General features: G+C 45.5%; 1 protein-coding gene, 2 long non-coding RNA genes and 1 pseudogene across 4 annotated transcripts; all 4 read right to left on the bottom strand.

Annotated features, from left to right (window-relative positions):
- Positions 1-10: 10 nt before the first annotated feature.
- LOC120896699 lies at positions 11-1,498 on the bottom strand. The gene is made up of 4 exons (XM_040301032.1): positions 1,169-1,498; positions 1,031-1,107; positions 800-952; positions 11-704 (listed from the first exon to the last, which is right to left on the bottom strand). The coding sequence occupies exons 1-4, from the start codon at positions 1,174-1,176 to the stop codon at positions 79-81; spliced, it is 864 nt and encodes a 287-aa protein (XP_040156966.1). The 5' UTR covers positions 1,177-1,498; the 3' UTR covers positions 11-78.
- A 4,261-nt stretch (positions 1,499-5,759) lies between these two features.
- LOC120895161 lies at positions 5,760-6,384 on the bottom strand. Of its 2 annotated transcripts, none has more exons than XR_005738294.1 (3): positions 6,293-6,384; positions 6,129-6,232; positions 5,760-6,050 (listed from the first exon to the last, which is right to left on the bottom strand). It is a non-coding gene; the product is annotated as an uncharacterized LOC120895161 (long non-coding RNA). The 2 variants fall into 2 exon arrangements; XR_005738293.1 differs by having other exon boundaries at positions 6,129-6,226.
- A 4,299-nt stretch (positions 6,385-10,683) lies between these two features.
- On the bottom strand, positions 10,684-11,490 carry LOC120896610. Its single transcript, XR_005738444.1, has 3 exons — positions 11,171-11,490; positions 11,002-11,099; positions 10,684-10,915 (listed from the first exon to the last, which is right to left on the bottom strand). It is a non-coding gene; the product is annotated as an uncharacterized LOC120896610 (long non-coding RNA).
- Positions 11,491-15,007: 3,517 nt separating this feature from the next.
- On the bottom strand, positions 15,008-16,326 carry LOC120896608 (annotated as a pseudogene).
- Positions 16,327-17,654: the final 1,328 nt, after the last annotated feature.

The raw sequence follows: 17,654 nt of genomic DNA, 5'->3' as shown, positions 1-17,654 counted from the left end.
TTGTTTTTTCAGTATGTACATAAATTCGTTAATAGTTCATTTATAAGTATTGACATTACTAAAACTATTCCTAACTGATTAATACTTCTTATGTCTATGATGCGAAGTTTTCACTAATCCTACTAATTCTAACCGTTGCTTACTATGCCTAAACTTATTTTGTAAAACTTCTTTTATTTTTTGGTCCGTAGGGATAAGTCCCTGACAAGTGCCTATATATTTATAGAATTTTAATATATTTTTATAATTATTGAAAGGAATTTTTGGGTTTGGATGACCTATACCAGACCAACTGATATTGACCACAAACTCTTTTTTGAAAAGGATATCCATGCTTGCATGAAGTCGCGCATCCACACTATCTGTAGGTAGCCGGGCATCCACAAATGTTTCCATCTTATTTTTAAAATCGTTGTCTACTAATTTAAGCTCCAGATCGTCTAGTTCGTCTTTGGTACCAACAGGCTCAAATTCAAAGCTAGTTGCACGTACAATCCCTACGCTAGGAGCAACTCGATCAGCTACTATATCTAGCTCAGAACGCATCAGCTTGATCTGTTTTTCCATGTCTACTAGCTTTTTATTCGTCTGTTGTTGTTCGTATTGAATTTCAGTCAATTTTTTTAATATTATATTCAGACACGAGTTGTCATCAACAACAGACATCGTTTGAGTCCCGATTGATTGCGATCTTGATACTTTATCTGAAAGTTAAACAATATAAACAACCATATTAGAGTTTTGAGCTAGTTTAATATGATAAACTATGAATTTACTAAAACTACTGGCTTTAACTTACATTGTACTTGTTTTTGCTTGTTTGGCATGCCCGGGATGGAACAAGAAGATGCCGTTTTGGAATTACCCGAAGTCGTGGCTGAATGTAGCGGAGCATTTAGCTCTTGCAGCAACTGCTCGTGCAAAATCGGTTTGGCAGCACTAGTCGTTGAATCTGGTATAAAAGCATTTTTAATATGACATTTCATTATACAATTGCAGGATGCGTTAGCGACCAAACATAAATTCTTACCATTATTTTGTGGTTTCGATACCACCATAACACACTTCCCATCTATCATTTTCAAAGTTAGCTTAGGTCGTTTTGCGCTAAAAATGCATGAAAAAAGTGTTATTGTTTTGTACATCTCGAATCTTCTTACGCACTTACTTCTCCATGTTGCGTATTGTGCAGCTCGCGTATTGTGTGTATTCTTATTGCCACACAAACGATGGCCTCTCTCGGGGATCCCGTAGCTGTTACCACAAACTCTGCGATGCAAATGCTAACTATTTCTACAGGAAGAAGTTCAACACTGATGCGGACCAACAAAGCCTTCCATGAAAAAGATGCTCATCGAAACAACTCTACACACACACACCCGGTTGTACACGATATCACACGGCAGCAGCAACGAACGAAATGGTGATGCAGGGCAACTACAGGAAGTACAGTGAGCAAAAACGTGGGGCAGAGGGGGGAGTGCACATAGGGACTTCAGAAAGGCAATAACATACGACAGCTAATTTTTATTTAATTTTTTTTTTTTTGTTGGACAGTGTGAGGGCGACATATCATCACGAAACACACACAAAAACCAAGCCATATATACATTGAGGTGTGCGGACTCTGTCAAATACTGCCTAAAGTATCGTTATAAAGGCGCCTTTTCGTAGCCGGACGGGCGCCCGAAAGACTGCGGAAAGGCGCCTTTTTATGTGACATTTGCAGCCTGGGCTGAGACATGGCCCTCCGCTCTAAGGGGCCGTCCATAAATTACGTAACGCTGAAATTGGGATTTTTTGACCCCCTCCCCCCCTATCGTAACAAAACGTAACGTTGGAGGAGACCCCTCTTCCAAAATTACGTAACGCATGATCGAACACCCCCCCCCCCCCCTTAATTTGGTTTTTGCATCAACAAATACAAAAAATATGGGTTTAATTTTTTTATTTGATTGCTTTTATAAAGTATGCAGAGTTGTTTTAATAAATGTTAAATTAAAATTAATGTTTACTTAATGAAAGGAAAGTTAGATAAAAAAATTATAATTAAAGAAACGCATAAGAAACGCATACAACTCAGTCGAGGATTCATACGATGAGATGAACAGCGGCCACTCTTTCGCTGCCCTGCTGAATCTGGGCAGGTCGCGGCTTGTCGCCTCCCGTGCTGCTCGCTGACTGTCGTTCAACGCTGTCACGTCGAACCCCCTTCTCGTGGTGAACTGCGATGTACCAGCTTTAGGCCCTGCACTCGTAGCATCACCGTACCGGGTTTGAGCAATCCTTGACGGATGACCCAATTGGTACGATCGGTCGACCGCATTTCTCCACTCGGCGTATTCGCGGTACATAGTAGGGGTCGGAATGGTTGTGTGCTGTTCGACAAATGGTGGTGCAGGCGCCATCGCACGACCAACGTTGTCGTGTCGATGACCTCCAGCTGCGTCCCCATTTTGTGTTCGGAAGACGGGGGCTTCGCATTCTTCGTCCACTTTCTTCCGTTCTGATTCCCGTTGCCGAAACGACATTTCGCGTAGCGCGAGTTCGCGTTTCAGCACCTCCAGTTCTTTTCTTTCTAACTGAAGTTTCTCCATCTCTAGCTCGTACCACGAAGCTAGATAGGCATCCTTCGGCTCCCCCGGTGGACTCGCACTCCTACCGCCGTTCTGTCGCAGTGTCGAGTACGCCAACGGTTCCATACGCTGGTCATCCTGCAGGGGATCCTCTCTTCTACTCTTCGATGGCCCCGCTGCTGGGCTCAGGATCGTCGGCGTCTCACTTTTGTGGACTCCTCCACGTCTCGGTGTCGATCCTGCCAATAGGTCGCTATCGGCTCGATGCGCCTGCTGGTCACCACAGCTTTCCGGAGTATATTCACCCTCCATGGCACTTCTCACACTCTAACTTGCACCAAATTTTTAATTTGTTACGGATGTAACAAGAGTAGCGAAACTGCTAAACAAAAAATAGATCTTTGAACACCTTTTTGAAGGGACAATTAAAAATTTGCTGCGCTTTATTTGCCTGTTTCTTCGCTACTATCGCTTAATCGTTATCTGTCTCGTAACGTTACGAATTCCCTTTCTCGATCATCCGGGTGGTCCGGATGATCGAGGCAGCCGAATTATCCAACTAATCCTGATTGACAGCACCGCACGACTGTTGTTTACCAACAATAATATACAGGTCGATGCGTTTAGCGTAGAATGACATGTAATTGTTTGAATTTTGTTGACGGTAAGATTCAAAACTACAGTCTTTACCTGAGACACACGGCTCTTAAACCTGTATTACACGGTGGATTTTTTCATGGCAATTTTCTGTCAAACCTCTGTTTTGGTATTTTATAAATGTCAAGTTCGTATTCCCTATCAAAAGATATAAATAAATAAAAGTGCAAAACTTACCCAGGTGGGCGATCATTTGTCAGTGACCAGTGATAGGATTGTACTACGTTACGTAACAGAATGTGAACCCCCCCTCTCCCCTATGTAACAAACCGTAACGCTACAGGGAACCCCCTCCCCCCCCTTTGAGCGTTACGTAATTTATGGACGCCCCCTAACATACCGAGAGTTTCGTGACTACCGGAACAACAACAATCATAATCCCAAAACACGCGCCGTCATCGATACTAACTCGATACATCAACTCGCACACGATTACCCTACCACTCTCGCTGTAGACAGCTATCACAATCCACTCTCACGGTCCGGAATAAGCGCTCCGATATCAACCACCACTACAGATATGCACTCGCAGCCTGGTCCGATTTCCTCTCCTGCTATGACCACTACAGATGCAGGTTTGTTTACAACTGAACCACAGCACCCGCTGTGCAAAGCGACGGAAGGCGTTAATGGTGTTCTGAGAATTTTATCATGCCTTCCTTTTCTCTCCAACGGCAAATTTTTCGAGCAGCTCGTCGAGCTACACGTCCCTGGCTCCGCCTCATACCCCTCGCCTGAGCGCGCTGCCGAAGGTTTGGATGTGTTGGTGCGTCAGACGGCCAATCGCTGTCAGCCGTCGTCCGTGCTTTTTCCCACCATAGCGCTATCTCTTTCTCGCGTGTGGTCAATGCTCATGAGTTGCTGTGGCGCTTAAAAGCCGTTAACAAACATTGCGGCGATGAAGTTGCATTTTCCCAAATCAAACCAAAAAATCGCAATGAGTTCAAACACTGCAATATAAAAATGACTTAGGAATCGCTAGTTTACGCAGGAGGGTTTGTTGTGCATCGCGCAGAACTCTAATTCGCATTGACACGTTCAGCCCGGCGCTGATTTTCGCACTTTCCGTTCCACCAGCATCAAGAACGCAACCTGATTGTAAAACCAGCATCCTGGATGGGGTGGCCATGGGACCCCTACGATCATTAGTCACAGGCCCTAAAATTGTTGTCGCCATGGGGGGAGGGGAGGTGCAAATGGTTCTCCAGCCACGGAGCCCTAACGACCATCTTTCCGGGGGCCCTTGTCCCCAAGTAGCAGAGCCGAAGTTGTTGAGAGATTTTGCTGTGTGCCAAAGCGAGAGGCCCTGTCTTCTCTCTCTAGATTTTGGACGGCAAACCGCCGCCCATGTAGAGGTGTGTGCGTGTGACGAAAAATTATGGATGAAAAACGCGAGGAGCGGGGTCTGAAGTCTTTGGTTGGTCACACACATGCATCTACCGTTGGATTGCGTTGAACCGAATCTACACATCTCTCTCGATCCACCATGATTTTTCTGCTATCGCGCTCATCCGGGTGTTAGACATCCTCAGTCTGTCCAGAACTGTCCCTATGGAAGGATGTACTGAAGTAAGGTGTGGTTTCTTGTGCGACGCTCTTTGTTCATTTACGTTTTGTGCCGGGTTCCTTCTTGCTCAGTAATGGAATGATTTATCCTAGCAAATTGTTGAGGTAAGTTTCTGGCTGTGTGCTTGTGCAGGTACATTCAACTAACCCTTGGCGTCTAAAAAGTTACAGGTGTGTGCGCTATTTATCAACGACTACCTGCTAGCCTCGTCAACAATCTTCGAAGTGAGCGACGGAAGAAAACGTTTTCCAGTTTTAAAATATTAAGGTAAGTTTTGATCTAATCCTATGCGCTAAACTCTCCTTAGTAATACATACTACTTACATTCATTATTGCTTCATTCAGCCCCGGTGAGGGCCGGTTCAACACGCGCAGCTCCTGTTCATGACGTCATCACTAAACTGAGCGCGGTAGGAGGAAGGAAGAACGAGAGGAGGAAGAACGGTAAATTTGGAAGGGGGAAAGCGTTCTGCGGTCTACACAGCGGGAGTATGCCAAAACACTTGTGGGAAGGGAGAGGGATATTATTCAATAAACAGCATGCGAATGTGTGCATAAAGCAAATGTGAACAGCCTCATCATTTCTATAAGCAATCCGAAAAAGGGGGTGGAGCAAACACATTGGTATGCGTGAGCGGCTGAAGAAACCAGAACGTTTAGATGTGTGCGTGACGGATGGTTCGGGCGCCTGTGGCGAAGCTCTCGACAAGCCTGCAAAGGAGAGCTTTGTGGAGAGCTTTGTAGGGAGCTCAGATTACACAGGCCGCTGTCGGTTTTTGCGTCCTCTGGTCGTTACCCAAAGCTCTCCACAAAGCTCTCCTTTGCAGGCTTGTCGAGAGCTTCGCCACAGGCGCCCGAACCATCCGTCACGCACACATCTAAACGTTCTGGTTTCTTCAGCCGCTCACGCATACCAATGTGTTTGCACCACCCCCTTTTTCGGATTGCTTATAGAAATGATGAGGCTGTTCACATTTGCTTTATGCACACATTCGCATGCTGTTTATTGAATAATATCCCTCTCCCTTCCCACAAGTGTTTTGGCATACTCCCGCTGTGTAGACCGCAGAACGCTTTCCCCCTTCCAAATTTACCGTTCTTCCTCCTCTCGTTCTTCCTTCCTCCTACCGCGCTCGGGGTACCATCCGTGCTGCGCGTGTTCAGCTGGCTTCAGTTTAGTGATGACGTCATGAACAGGAGCTGCGCGTGTTGAACCGGCTTCTGTTAAGTAATGACGTCCTCACCGGGGGCTGAATGAAGCAATAATGAATGTAAGTAGTATGTATTACTAAGGAGAGTTTAGCGCATAGGATTAGATCAAAACTTACCTTAATATTTTAAAACTGGAAAACGTTTTCTTTCCGTCGCTCACTTCGAAGATTGTTGACGAGGCTAGCAGGTAGTCGTTGATAAATAGCGCACACACCTGTAACTTTTTAGACGCCAAGGGTTAGTTGAATGTACCTGCACAAGCACACAGCCAGAAACTTACCTCAACAATTTGCTAGGATAAATCATTCCATTACTGAGCAAGAAGGAACCCGGCACAAAACGTAAATGAACAAAGAGCGTCGCACAAGAAACCACACCTTACTTCAGTACATCCTTCCATAGGGACAGTTCTGGACAGACTGAGGATTCCTAACACCCGGATGAGCGCGATAGCAGAAAAATCATGGTGGATCGAGAGAGATCTGTAGATTCGGTTCAACGCAATCCAACGGTAGATGCATGTGTGTGTGACCAACCAAAGACTTCAGACCCCGCTTCCCCCGTATTTCATCCATAATTTTTCGTCACACGCACACACCTCTGCACGGGCGGCGGTTTGCCGTCCAAAATCTAGAGAGAGAAGACAGGGCCTCTCGCTTTGGCACACAGAAAAATCTCTGAAAAACTTCGGCTCTGCTACTTGGGTAATACTCTGTCCACTTGTAGAGATCATCGGCGACCGCCTAGTCCGCCTACCGTTAGGTCCGCCGCTGGTTCATGACGGTGTAATGCGATGATCGTACAACTGTACTTCGAGTACCGTCGCGGTAGGTCAGTGTTTCGCTGACATGAGCCGAGGTGGAATAAAACTTCGTTCGAGCGGACTTTTCGACACTTGATCGTCCAGGCGATTATAGAAACCTTTAGGAGGTTTCCCTTACTGGAAACGTTGGAGTTTTAGAAGCCTTACCTTGGGAAGGGGGACATAACTAAACTCTTGAAATAAGTTGGAAGGCGAAGATTTTTGGGCAGCGTAATGTCCTATCTTGACAGTCCGAACGAATCTGACTTGCCACGGTTGGAATTGGTTTTATTTATACTCAAATGAAGTTAAGGGTTTCGCACATTTGGTTCCGGGTTTTATGTTGGAAAGTTATTGTTTTCACTCAGCTAGTTACGTTTGTCTTTTGTTGACAAGAAAGGTTTGTTCTTGTCACTAAGTTCCTGTTTTGGGTTTAATGCATATACTGTTCCTGCTTTGGGTTACATACTGTTCCTGCTTATGTTGTGCGTTTCGGTTGTTTTTGATAAGTGTGTCACATCTGTTATTTGTTTGAATGGACGGCCTGAACTCTTCCGGTTGCGGTGCTATGGTATGATCTGATTTACTGAATGTGTTATAATGAATGTGTTACAATGGTGTGGTTTGGCTTTCCAAAGTGTGTTACAATGTGTCTATAGCTGATAGTGTGTATTATAATAAGTTTTGTATAGCAGATATGCTACAACGGTGTTTTTTTTATCGTGGAGGTCCATCCTTCCCCCTGCCCGCAGCGTATACATCGAGCAGGAGACAGTGTGGCAGTACCCCCGTCGTGGGTTCTAACCGCGTATGAACCGTCCGCCGTAGCAAAAGGTGACTGTAGGGATCATAAGGTATGGGAGGAAGAGAGTGAGAGAGAAAATGAGAAAAAAGGATATAGATGGATAGTTGTATCAACAGCGAGAGAAGGACAAGGAATGGAATTGAAGAAAATAAATCGTCAGTTGAGTTAGAACTGTCAGCTGGAACACATATACTGTGAGTGCGTGGCGTATTAATGAGATCCGAAAAGCGTATTTCCTCCTCCGGTCACTACAGTGACTATCCGGCTACGTGGTACTCAAGTCCTGAAAAGGCCGGCATGATCGTGTTGGCTATTACGCCAATAATAATAATAATAATAATAATAAAAATAATAATAATAATAATAATAATAATAAAAAGAACTTAGCGTAGCAGTCCACACCAGGGTAAGAGTTTGTCTTGACTTTGTTGCTGCCGGGCTACCGCTGTCACGAGACAAATACACGGAATGCACTCGACCAAAACATGAACCTACCGATCCGAACCCATTCCAAGGCATTGCCGGTCAATCGGCGTCATGATAACTACTCCAAACCAACAAGCCACCAGATTCTGGACGGACAGGTGCAGCACCATACGCGCACCGTAATAAACAAATCCAGAATCCTCTTTTGCATGGATTCAATTCAAAATGTTGTTTCCACTTGCGTCCGTTAGCTGAATTAGAAATAATTGTGCAACAAATCACACGCACGTTTGCTTAGATCTAAGTCTTTTTAATACCCCCAACAGCAGAGCCGATCGCAAAGATGCCAATGCCAATGGTTGTGTTGTCTCTCAGGTAGCGAGTTCGAAAATGCATGGACTTTGTAGCCGCAGCGGATGAAAATGTACCCATCAGAATCAAATAGTTTTGGGGTTTTCAAACGCACGCACACACACACAAACATACAAACACGCGCGCGCAAACTCACACACAAACACGCACGCGCAAACTCACACACACACACACACACATGCGCGCGCGCACACATGCATGAACGCGTGCACGCCAGCACGCACGCACGCACACACACACGCACGTACGCGCGCCGCGAGCATGAAAGCGCGCACCCAGCACGCAGCACGCACCCCGAAGTCGCGCAAGCACGCACTCCCCACCACCCCCCCCCCCTCCACGCATGATCGATTACGGCTACCTTATCGGTAGAACGGTTGGTTCAGCTTTCTTGTAGCATCCTCATCCTTAGCGCCGGACGGGGTGGGGGATCGCGACATGATAGAGTGAACGGCCACTTTCCCCGCGCTGTGTGTGTGTGTGTGTGACGAGACCCAAAAACTCGAGACAGATTTCGGCACATTAAAAAAAAAAATTTAAAGTCACTATACACAGTGCTTCATGATGCTTAGAAGGTCGTTTAAGCATCAAACATGTTCAAATTAAAAAAATATTAGATTAGTGTTAGACGTTCTCCTACGCTTGTTTTAAATAGGCTTCGTCACCCTCGATTGCCACGGGCATCGAATGGTCTCATCAGCAGCGGCAGGAAATAAAATAAACCATCACTACACCGATAACACTTTGAATCCCAATCCAGCTTCTCCCGCATCGTCTCAAGGCCACACACAAATTAATAAATGCTAACACCCACCAACAACAACAATACACAACCGCAATGCATATATGAGTATCAACGCATACACCGCAACAGCCAATCAGCTGGCGGCGGAAGGCACGGGCAGACGCGCAAGTAAGGCAGGGCAGGGTGAGGGAGGGAGAAGAAGCGGACAAAAAAATGGGCGCCAATATTTTTAAATTTTTTTACCGTTTTTTTGCTCCGCCGCCATAAATAGTTCGTCCATTTCGCCAACAGATGGCACTAAACTTGCTCGACCCAGCGCAGGAATCGCTGAAGTCCAGCGCGGGGAACGGGTTAAAATCTGCGCTGGCCAGCGCAGATTTTGGTAAATTTTCTGCGCTGGAAACTGCTCGAATTTGCGCAGCGGGTAGTTTTGCGTCAAAAAATACGCAAAAAAATACGCAGACTTCAGCCAAAACTACGATAGCCAGCGTATTTATTGCAGTTTTTAGGTGCGGAACGAGCGCCATCTGCTGAAGAAATGGATGAACTATTTCAGACGGCGGAGCAAAAAAACGGCCGAAAAATTCAAAAAATATTGGCGCCCATTCCCTGCCTTGCCTTACTTGCGCTTCTGCCCGTGCCTTTCGCCGTCAGCTGATTGTGTATATGCGTTGGTATATCTGTACATTGCGGTTGTGTATTGTATTTGGTGGGTATAGCTTTTTTTTATTCGTGTGTGTGACCTTGACGATGCGGGAGAAGCTGGTTCATTTTGGGATTCAAAGTGTTATCGGTGTATTGATGGTTTATTTTATTTCGTGCCGCTGCTGATGAGACCATTCGATGCCCCTGCCAGTTGAGGGTGAAGAAGCCTATTTCAAACAAGCGTAGGAGAACGACTAACACTAATCTAATATTTTTTTTATTTGAACATGTTTCATGCTTCAACGACCTTCTAAGCATCATGTAGCACGATCTATAGTAGCGATAAAATATTTTTTTATGTGCCAAAATCTGTCTCGAGTTTTCGGGTCGCGACACATACTCAACGCGGGGAAAGTGACCGTCCACTCTATCATGCCGCGATCCCCCTCCCCTCACGGTGCTTTGGATGAGGATGCGCTACAAGTTAAGCCAGCAATTCTACCGATAAGGTAGCGGAAATCGATCGTGCGTGTACGCGCGTTCGGGGGTGCGTTCTCGCGTACGCGCGTGCATGCGTGCGTGCGCGTGTGTGTGTGCGTGCGGGAACCCCAAAACTGTTTGATTCTGATGCGTGCATTCCCAGTCCGCAAAAGCCGAAGTTTTGTATGGGATCGTGTCGTACACATATGGACCCACTTACGTACCCACTTGCAGTAGAAGTGTAAATGTGGTTTCACGCACACATAGACACATTCGACCCGAACGATCGCGTTCACACATACTATAACGCTCCGATTTCTTCTGCACCTCACGCATACCAATGTGTTTGCTCCACCCCCTTTTCGGATTGCTTATAGAAATGATGAGGCACACATGTTTATTTTTGCTGTATGCACACATTCGCATGCGGTTTATTCCACACTTTTTCTCTCCCTTCCAACACGTGCTTTGGCATACTCACACTCCGGGGTACCATCCGAGCTGCGCGCTGGCTTTAGTTTTCTCCTCTCGTTCTTCCTTTCTCCTACTGCACCCGGGGGCTGCGCGCGTTTCGACAGGTTCTTAGCGTAATCCAGTGCGTTGTTTTGTGGCTGAGTTGTGCTGAACGCTGGCAATAAAAATGAACCAATAATTAATGCATGTAGTACGTATTACTTTGGATTGTTTTACGTATATGATGATAGCGACACTTACCTTAATATTTTAAAACTGGAAAACAATTTCTTTCCGTCACCCACTTTGAAGATTGTTGATGATGCCAACACGTAGGCGTTGATGAATGGCGCATGCACCTGTAAATTAGAAGCCGATAAGCATTAGTTGAATTAGTACATTGCAGCAAATATGAGATCAAGAAACTTACCTCAACAAGTTAGCTAGGATAAATCATTCCACAATGGAAGAAGAAACAACACTGCGCAAAACGTAAACAAGGAAAGTAGGGGACACAAGAAATCGCATATCACTCCCGCACATCCTTCCACAACGAAAGTTCTGGACAGACTGAGGATGCCTAACTCCCGGATGAGTGCGATAGCAGAAAAAATCATGGTAGATCGAGAGAGATGGGTAGACTCGGTGTAGCACAATCCGCTGGTAGATGCAATGCTGGTAGTGTGTGTGACCAACGAAAGACTTCAGACCAGAGTTTTTCATCCATCATTTTTCGTCACACGCACACACCTCTACACGCGCGGCGGTTTGCTGTCCAAAATCTAGAGAGAGAAGACAGGGCATCTCGCTTTGGCACACAGAAAAATCTCTGAAAAACTTCGGCTCTGCTACTTGGGGATCTCTGAGTGCTGGTGCCCGGTGGGCAACGATCGCTTCACCGAGTAGCAGAACGCCTACCTACGCCGGCTTGTTTAGCGAGCGAAATAGAACACATACACCCGAAGCGGACATGTTCGCGATAGACGAAATAGGCGAAATTATCGAAGATGTGTTCGCTCGCATGAGCTCAGTGCCTGCGAACAAACGGCGTCCACGGGCCTGCCCACGCCCGAATGCAGAGCCGATGACATACGATTCTATCTTCACCATTAACACGTTGTCTGCCACCATACATGCCCACTGAACTGCCCCGTCAGGCCACGGAATCACTCTTTGAAACGAATGCATTTGCTTTTGCATTTTTTCTCTTTTAAATCAAATTCACCAATTCTCTTTGTTGTCTCAGTCGCTCCACAATGTCGTTTGTTGGGCTAATTCCATGGAATTTCATTCTTGGAACCCCCCCCCCTCCCCTCCCTTCCCTTCCCTTTCTTTACATCTCGCAAAAGTCGGTGACATTCCGGCTCCAACGCTTTGGTACGCGCATGCAAACGATGCTACAACAATGAAAGGCAAAGCATGGGCCGATGAAAGGCACGTGAAACTGTGAAAAGATCGTTTACGTATTGTCCAAGCTGTCCCAATCAACCTGAACTTTGTGATGAGTGTTTTAAGATTATGCATCAAAAGTAAAGGATGAATAAATGAACTCCAAGATCTTTTAATTATTGTTCATTCTCATTCTCATTTATTTATGAAAACATAATAGAAACTCATTTTGATATTTGAATCATTTTTTTGAGAAATAATAACCGTGAAAGAAAAGCATTGTGAAAGAACCGATCAAATACGTGCAAATTTATCTCTTGTAACACGTCTTTTACAATGTGTAATGTGTCAGCCACATAGTGGCTGACGTGGCCCGATCGGAAAAAACCCGTCAGCCACATAGTGGCTGACGTGGCAGACAACGTGTTAACATGAGAGAGATAGAGCTTATACCCCGAACGTACCCCGAAAGGTACGCATGCTTCACTCATCAGGATCTAAAGGCAAGGACAAGGCAAAAGAGACACAGAAAAATTTCCTCACGGTTACACATGTCCTTTTGATGCGTTGTCTATGCGTCTCGCTCGGTATCACAGCGGCATACGGCAGGTAAGCAGTACAAATGCTGCTACCCGCTACGCACACATGTTTATCGAACACAACTATTCGGTTCGGCTCGGTAAACTTCACGAGGACGCCGGAACACAAGGGCGCAGACATTTTCATGATTTTATTATTATTATTATTATTATTTATTAATCTTCAACGGGCCGTATGGCCTAATTAAGATGTAACAGTTCAATAAAAAAAAAATACATAGCAAAAACAAGATTTGCATCGCAATTCACTGCGGCCACGGCAAAAGCCGGAGACGTTCCTTGAAGCACTGAGTTGAGATGTCGAAGTCGAAGCAATCCGAGACAGTGTTGAAGACAGCCGACATGCGGAACATAGGGTCTGACCGACCAGCACTGGAACGGGGTTGAGCGAGCCGTAGAGTTTCTCTAGACCTAAGTGTTCGGGATGGTGCATAGATATCGACTCGATGCAACGAAGGGGATGAGTCGATAGAGCCATTTAGCAATCCAGCGATGAAAGAACACTGTGCATTGCGTCTTCTAACCGAAAGAGGTTCAAGGCCTAGAAGACGGCACCGCGCAGCATACGGAGGAAGATTATTGCGATCCTGCCAGGGAAGTAGGCGTAGGGCATATCTCGTGAACTTACGTTGAATCGCCTCAAGTCGAGCAATTGAAGAAGCGGTAGTTGGGCTCCAGACTACGCACGAATATTCCAGAACCGAACGAACGATACAGTTGTACACAGCTTTGATGCACATGGGGTTGCGGAATTCATTAGTTGTCCGGATAACCACGCCAAGTAATTGATTTCCTCTGGCTACAACGTCATCGATATGCTGTTTAAAGTTCAAACTAGAGTCAAGCAGAACGCCCAGGTCTTTGGCATGATTCTGTCGATTAACTGCAGTGCCGTCCATGAAGTAGGTCCCAGTCACTGGGCTCCTGCTTCGACTAAAAGACACACAGTAGCATTTCTCGATGCAGATAGTCAGTCCATTACGCTTGCACCACGAACAGAAAATTTCGATGCAGTCTTGCAGGAATGTACAATCACCTGTGTTGTTAATAGGCGCAACAATTGCGCGTTAATTGCTCCTTTGTACGTAATGGATTTCGGTGTACGCGTGGATTTTGTTTTGCTGTTGTAGAAGCGCCAAAACGAGTCAGGCCACCTGCAGAGGTTACGTTGAATTTTACTCAAATATCTGCGATATCGAAACCTGTTATAGCTGCAGTATAAAGAGTGCGTGTCAAACTAGATCGAGCGAGATCTTTGGCAGCGGCGCGTTTGGTAGTGACGATAAGCAGCTCTTTTTACACGTTTGAGTCGTTTGAGTGTGCGGTCCGCCCAGGGGGGGTTAGGTTTAGGACGCTGAACTGGGACGCAAACAACAAAGGCTTGCAGCATGAAGGACGAGAATGAACATACTGCTTCGTCAAGTGAAATAAAATTGGAACAATGAAAGCTATTGTTAAACATTGATATCATGTCGTTCAGTTTCACATAGTCAGCTTTAGCAAAGTTATAACGATAAAATGCGGTTGTCGTCGAGTTTTGTCGAGTCGTCGAATTGCGTCGGGTCGACGAGTTAATACGTATATTGAAGTCTAACGCCGGATGGTAGGAGTCAAGAGGTACAAGCGGAACAACACTTGGAAAGACAGGCGAACACAATTTAGCTGCAGCATTGTTAGCGTAGAGCAGGTCAAGCATGCGTCCGTGCGAATTATTGATGTGATTAAGTTGCACTAATCCGTTAAATTTAAATCCATCCACAAAGGTGTTGTTGGCCAGTGAGCGCGCAGTTGGTTCATAGTGCGTGATTGATGAGTATGCTGGCGAGGACGAAGGATCAGCTGTGGACCAGCTTATGCTGGGCTGATTGAAATCGCCAATAACAAACAGCAGATCCGAAGGCTTCAGTGTGAGAGTGAAGCCGCTGATACAATCATGTAGAGAGCGAAGAGTCGATATCTCGGAGCTAAGCTGCGGTGGAATGTATACTACCATGACGTACAGATGTGCATTATTGCAGGCAACGCGCTCGGGAGAACTCGAACTCGAGAACGATCACGGGAAGGTAATTCTATCGACTCGTATGCGTTAGAAACGGCTAGCAAAACACCACCACCGCGAGAGCTAGAGCCGCTGAGAGAGCGATCACAGCGGTAAACAGAGAAGTTGTTGTTGAAGAGAAGAGCAGATGGAATGTTGTCAACAAGCCAAGTTTCCGTGAGTGCGATGAGATCGAAGTCAGCCTCCGATACAGCTAAGTGAAATTCTTTTGTTTTAGTACGCAAACCTCTAACGTTTTGATAATAGCAGCTTAAATACTCAGCGGTAGCGTTGTCATTGTGGCGGTTGGATAAAGCGGGTAAACGGTTAGTCAATTGAGCTGCGTTGTCAGAGCATGAGGCTTGGCGTGTTTGTTGCGTGCAATGAGCGGAACTTCGTCTAGTTGAGAAAAAAGCGATCGATTGTAGACTGGTGTAGGTGCGGAGATGAAGCACGGTGGTTTTGGGGCGGTCCAGAAACAAGTGTTGAGTTGGGTGCTTCCAAGGTATCATTCACCGGGGGGTGACACTGTTGTGATGATGTTGTTTCAGGATCAGGTGGAGTAGACGTGCGTGCGGCTAAACGGTGAGTCGTTGTTGGTGTGCGTGTGGTGTAGCGGTGTTCAGTACTAGTAGCTGGTGTGCGTGTAGTAAAGCGGTTTCGGGTGGCTATAGGAGATGAGGTTTGGTGGTCGTGTTGACGGGATTGAAAAAACTCACGTACACCGATACCGACGGGCCAGGTGGATGGTGTGAGTGCCGCATCTCGAAGGATAGCCGGGACCCTCACTTTGAATGAAAGCCAATTCATGCTGTCCACACTAACCCCTCTTCTCAGCAGGCAATACGCTATAACGTCATCGGTGGCTAAGCGACGGTTTACAGAAGCGACCACTTGTTCCACAGTGACGGCCGTTGATAAGCGGGATAGGCGGATCCAGATCCTATCTGTGAATGGCTCACGAGGTGCAGCTTGAAGCGGTGATGATAACGGATCGGTTCCCACCAGTTCATGCGGTTGTGTAGGTGCCGGCTGGACGGCAATCGTGGTGTTGGTGTATGCGTTTGGCGATGACGCGGCACAAAGGGTGTTGCCGCGACTGTTTACAATTTTGTTTACACCAGGACATGCCGAATACTCGATTATACGCCTCCGCTTTCTACCAGTAGCTGGTCGAGGATCAGAGTTCCGATTGTGAGGCGTGGATGCAGTTTGAAGGAGGGTAAAACCACTGCGAACTTCGGCGACAATAGGCTCAACGAGCTTGCCAATAGCTGCTACAGCTGAGTTGAGGGCGGCTTGGAAACCGACCTGGGCGCCTATTTCTTTTACGGAACGGCAGCGCGGATTTTTAAGCATGTTAGTGCAGCCAATGCAGCTCCAGTGCAGGTCGACATTGGACAATACTGCGTCAATCAGCTCGGGGGGCAATTTGCAACAGCCGCGGTGGAACGTAGCGTCACAATATGCACAACTGATGATGCAGCCGGTGGCCTCTAGCGGTTCAGCACACGAGAAGCAAATAGCCGCCATCGCGAAATCACGCGTAATCACAGCACAACACTGCTAAGCCGAGCAGGAAAAAACAACAGTTGTGATGCAGGACTAAACAATTCGCCAAGACGAAGCGATGATGTTAAACAGTTTAATAGTCCGTCCGAAAAAAAAAAAAAAAAAAAAAAAAAAAAAACTCAATCACTTATTTGCGGAGATTTTAACGCCCGGCACCGCTTGTGGAATTGCATCAAAGGCAATAGTATGGGTAAAATCCTATTTGATGTAATTCAAACAGGAACCTTTTCCCTTCATAGCCCCAACGAGCCCACTTATATTCCAAGCTGTAACAGACGATCACCTTCTACACTTGACCTAATTCTTGCAAATGGCCGAATCGATATAACTCCCCCTTGTACACTAAAAATATTTTCATCAGATCACTTACCCATCCTTTTTGAAACTATCGACAGTAAAATTATCAGCAAATCCCCTTATGGGATGCCAAATTATGCCGCAGCAAACTGGCATCTATTTAAAAACATCATTAACAGCCGTATTAATCTCACCTCACTAAACCTCCAAAACATAATTAACACCTTCCAGATCGATACAATGGTAACGTACTTAACCAAAACAATCACTTTGGCACAAAATAATGCTATACCAGTATTCTACCCAGTTAGATTCACTTTAGTGTTACCTGAAAACATTAAATCCAAAATCAAATTACGAGACTCAGTAAGACGTAGATGGCAAAGAAACAGAAGAAACTTGACACTCAAAGATCAATACAACGAACTAGCAAATCAAATTAAAAATGATATATCTCAATACCGAAATATGTCATGGTCTCGAAATTTAACAAAAATTAATACTTCTAAAAACATAAACAATAGTAAACTATGGACATCTATAAAAATAATCAAAGGCCTCTCTACCTCTATTCGTCACCTCAAAGCAAACGATAGAATACTTCTCACGCCAAAGGAAAAAAGTGAAGTATTAAAAGCTCATTTTGCGAATGCCAATAACACTACTTCAAACAATCCAAGTCCAATAACTGCACAAATTGACCCCTTAATAACCCAGTTTCTTAACTATCATACAGAAAGAGGAAATATAAATCCGCCTCATCTTGTGAAGCCAAAGGAAATTTATCTATATATATAAAAATCTCGTGTCACGGTGTTTGTCGCGAGCAAACTCCGAAACGGCTGGATCATTTTCAACGAAACTTGGCACACACCTTATGGTGGTATGAGAATAGGTTTTAAGACTTAAAAATCGTTCAGATGTTACACTAAACTTAATTTGAAAAAAGATTTTCTAACTTCCATACAAAGAGAAGGATTGTTGTTGTGTTGTATACAGCACTTTGACACTTGGTGTGA

The sequence above is a fragment of the Anopheles arabiensis genome, chromosome 2 (genome assembly GCF_016920715.1).
Source record: "Anopheles arabiensis isolate DONGOLA chromosome 2, AaraD3, whole genome shotgun sequence".
NCBI lineage: Eukaryota > Metazoa > Arthropoda > Insecta > Diptera > Culicidae > Anopheles > Anopheles arabiensis.
This window is presented reverse-complemented; position numbering and strand designations above follow the sequence as displayed.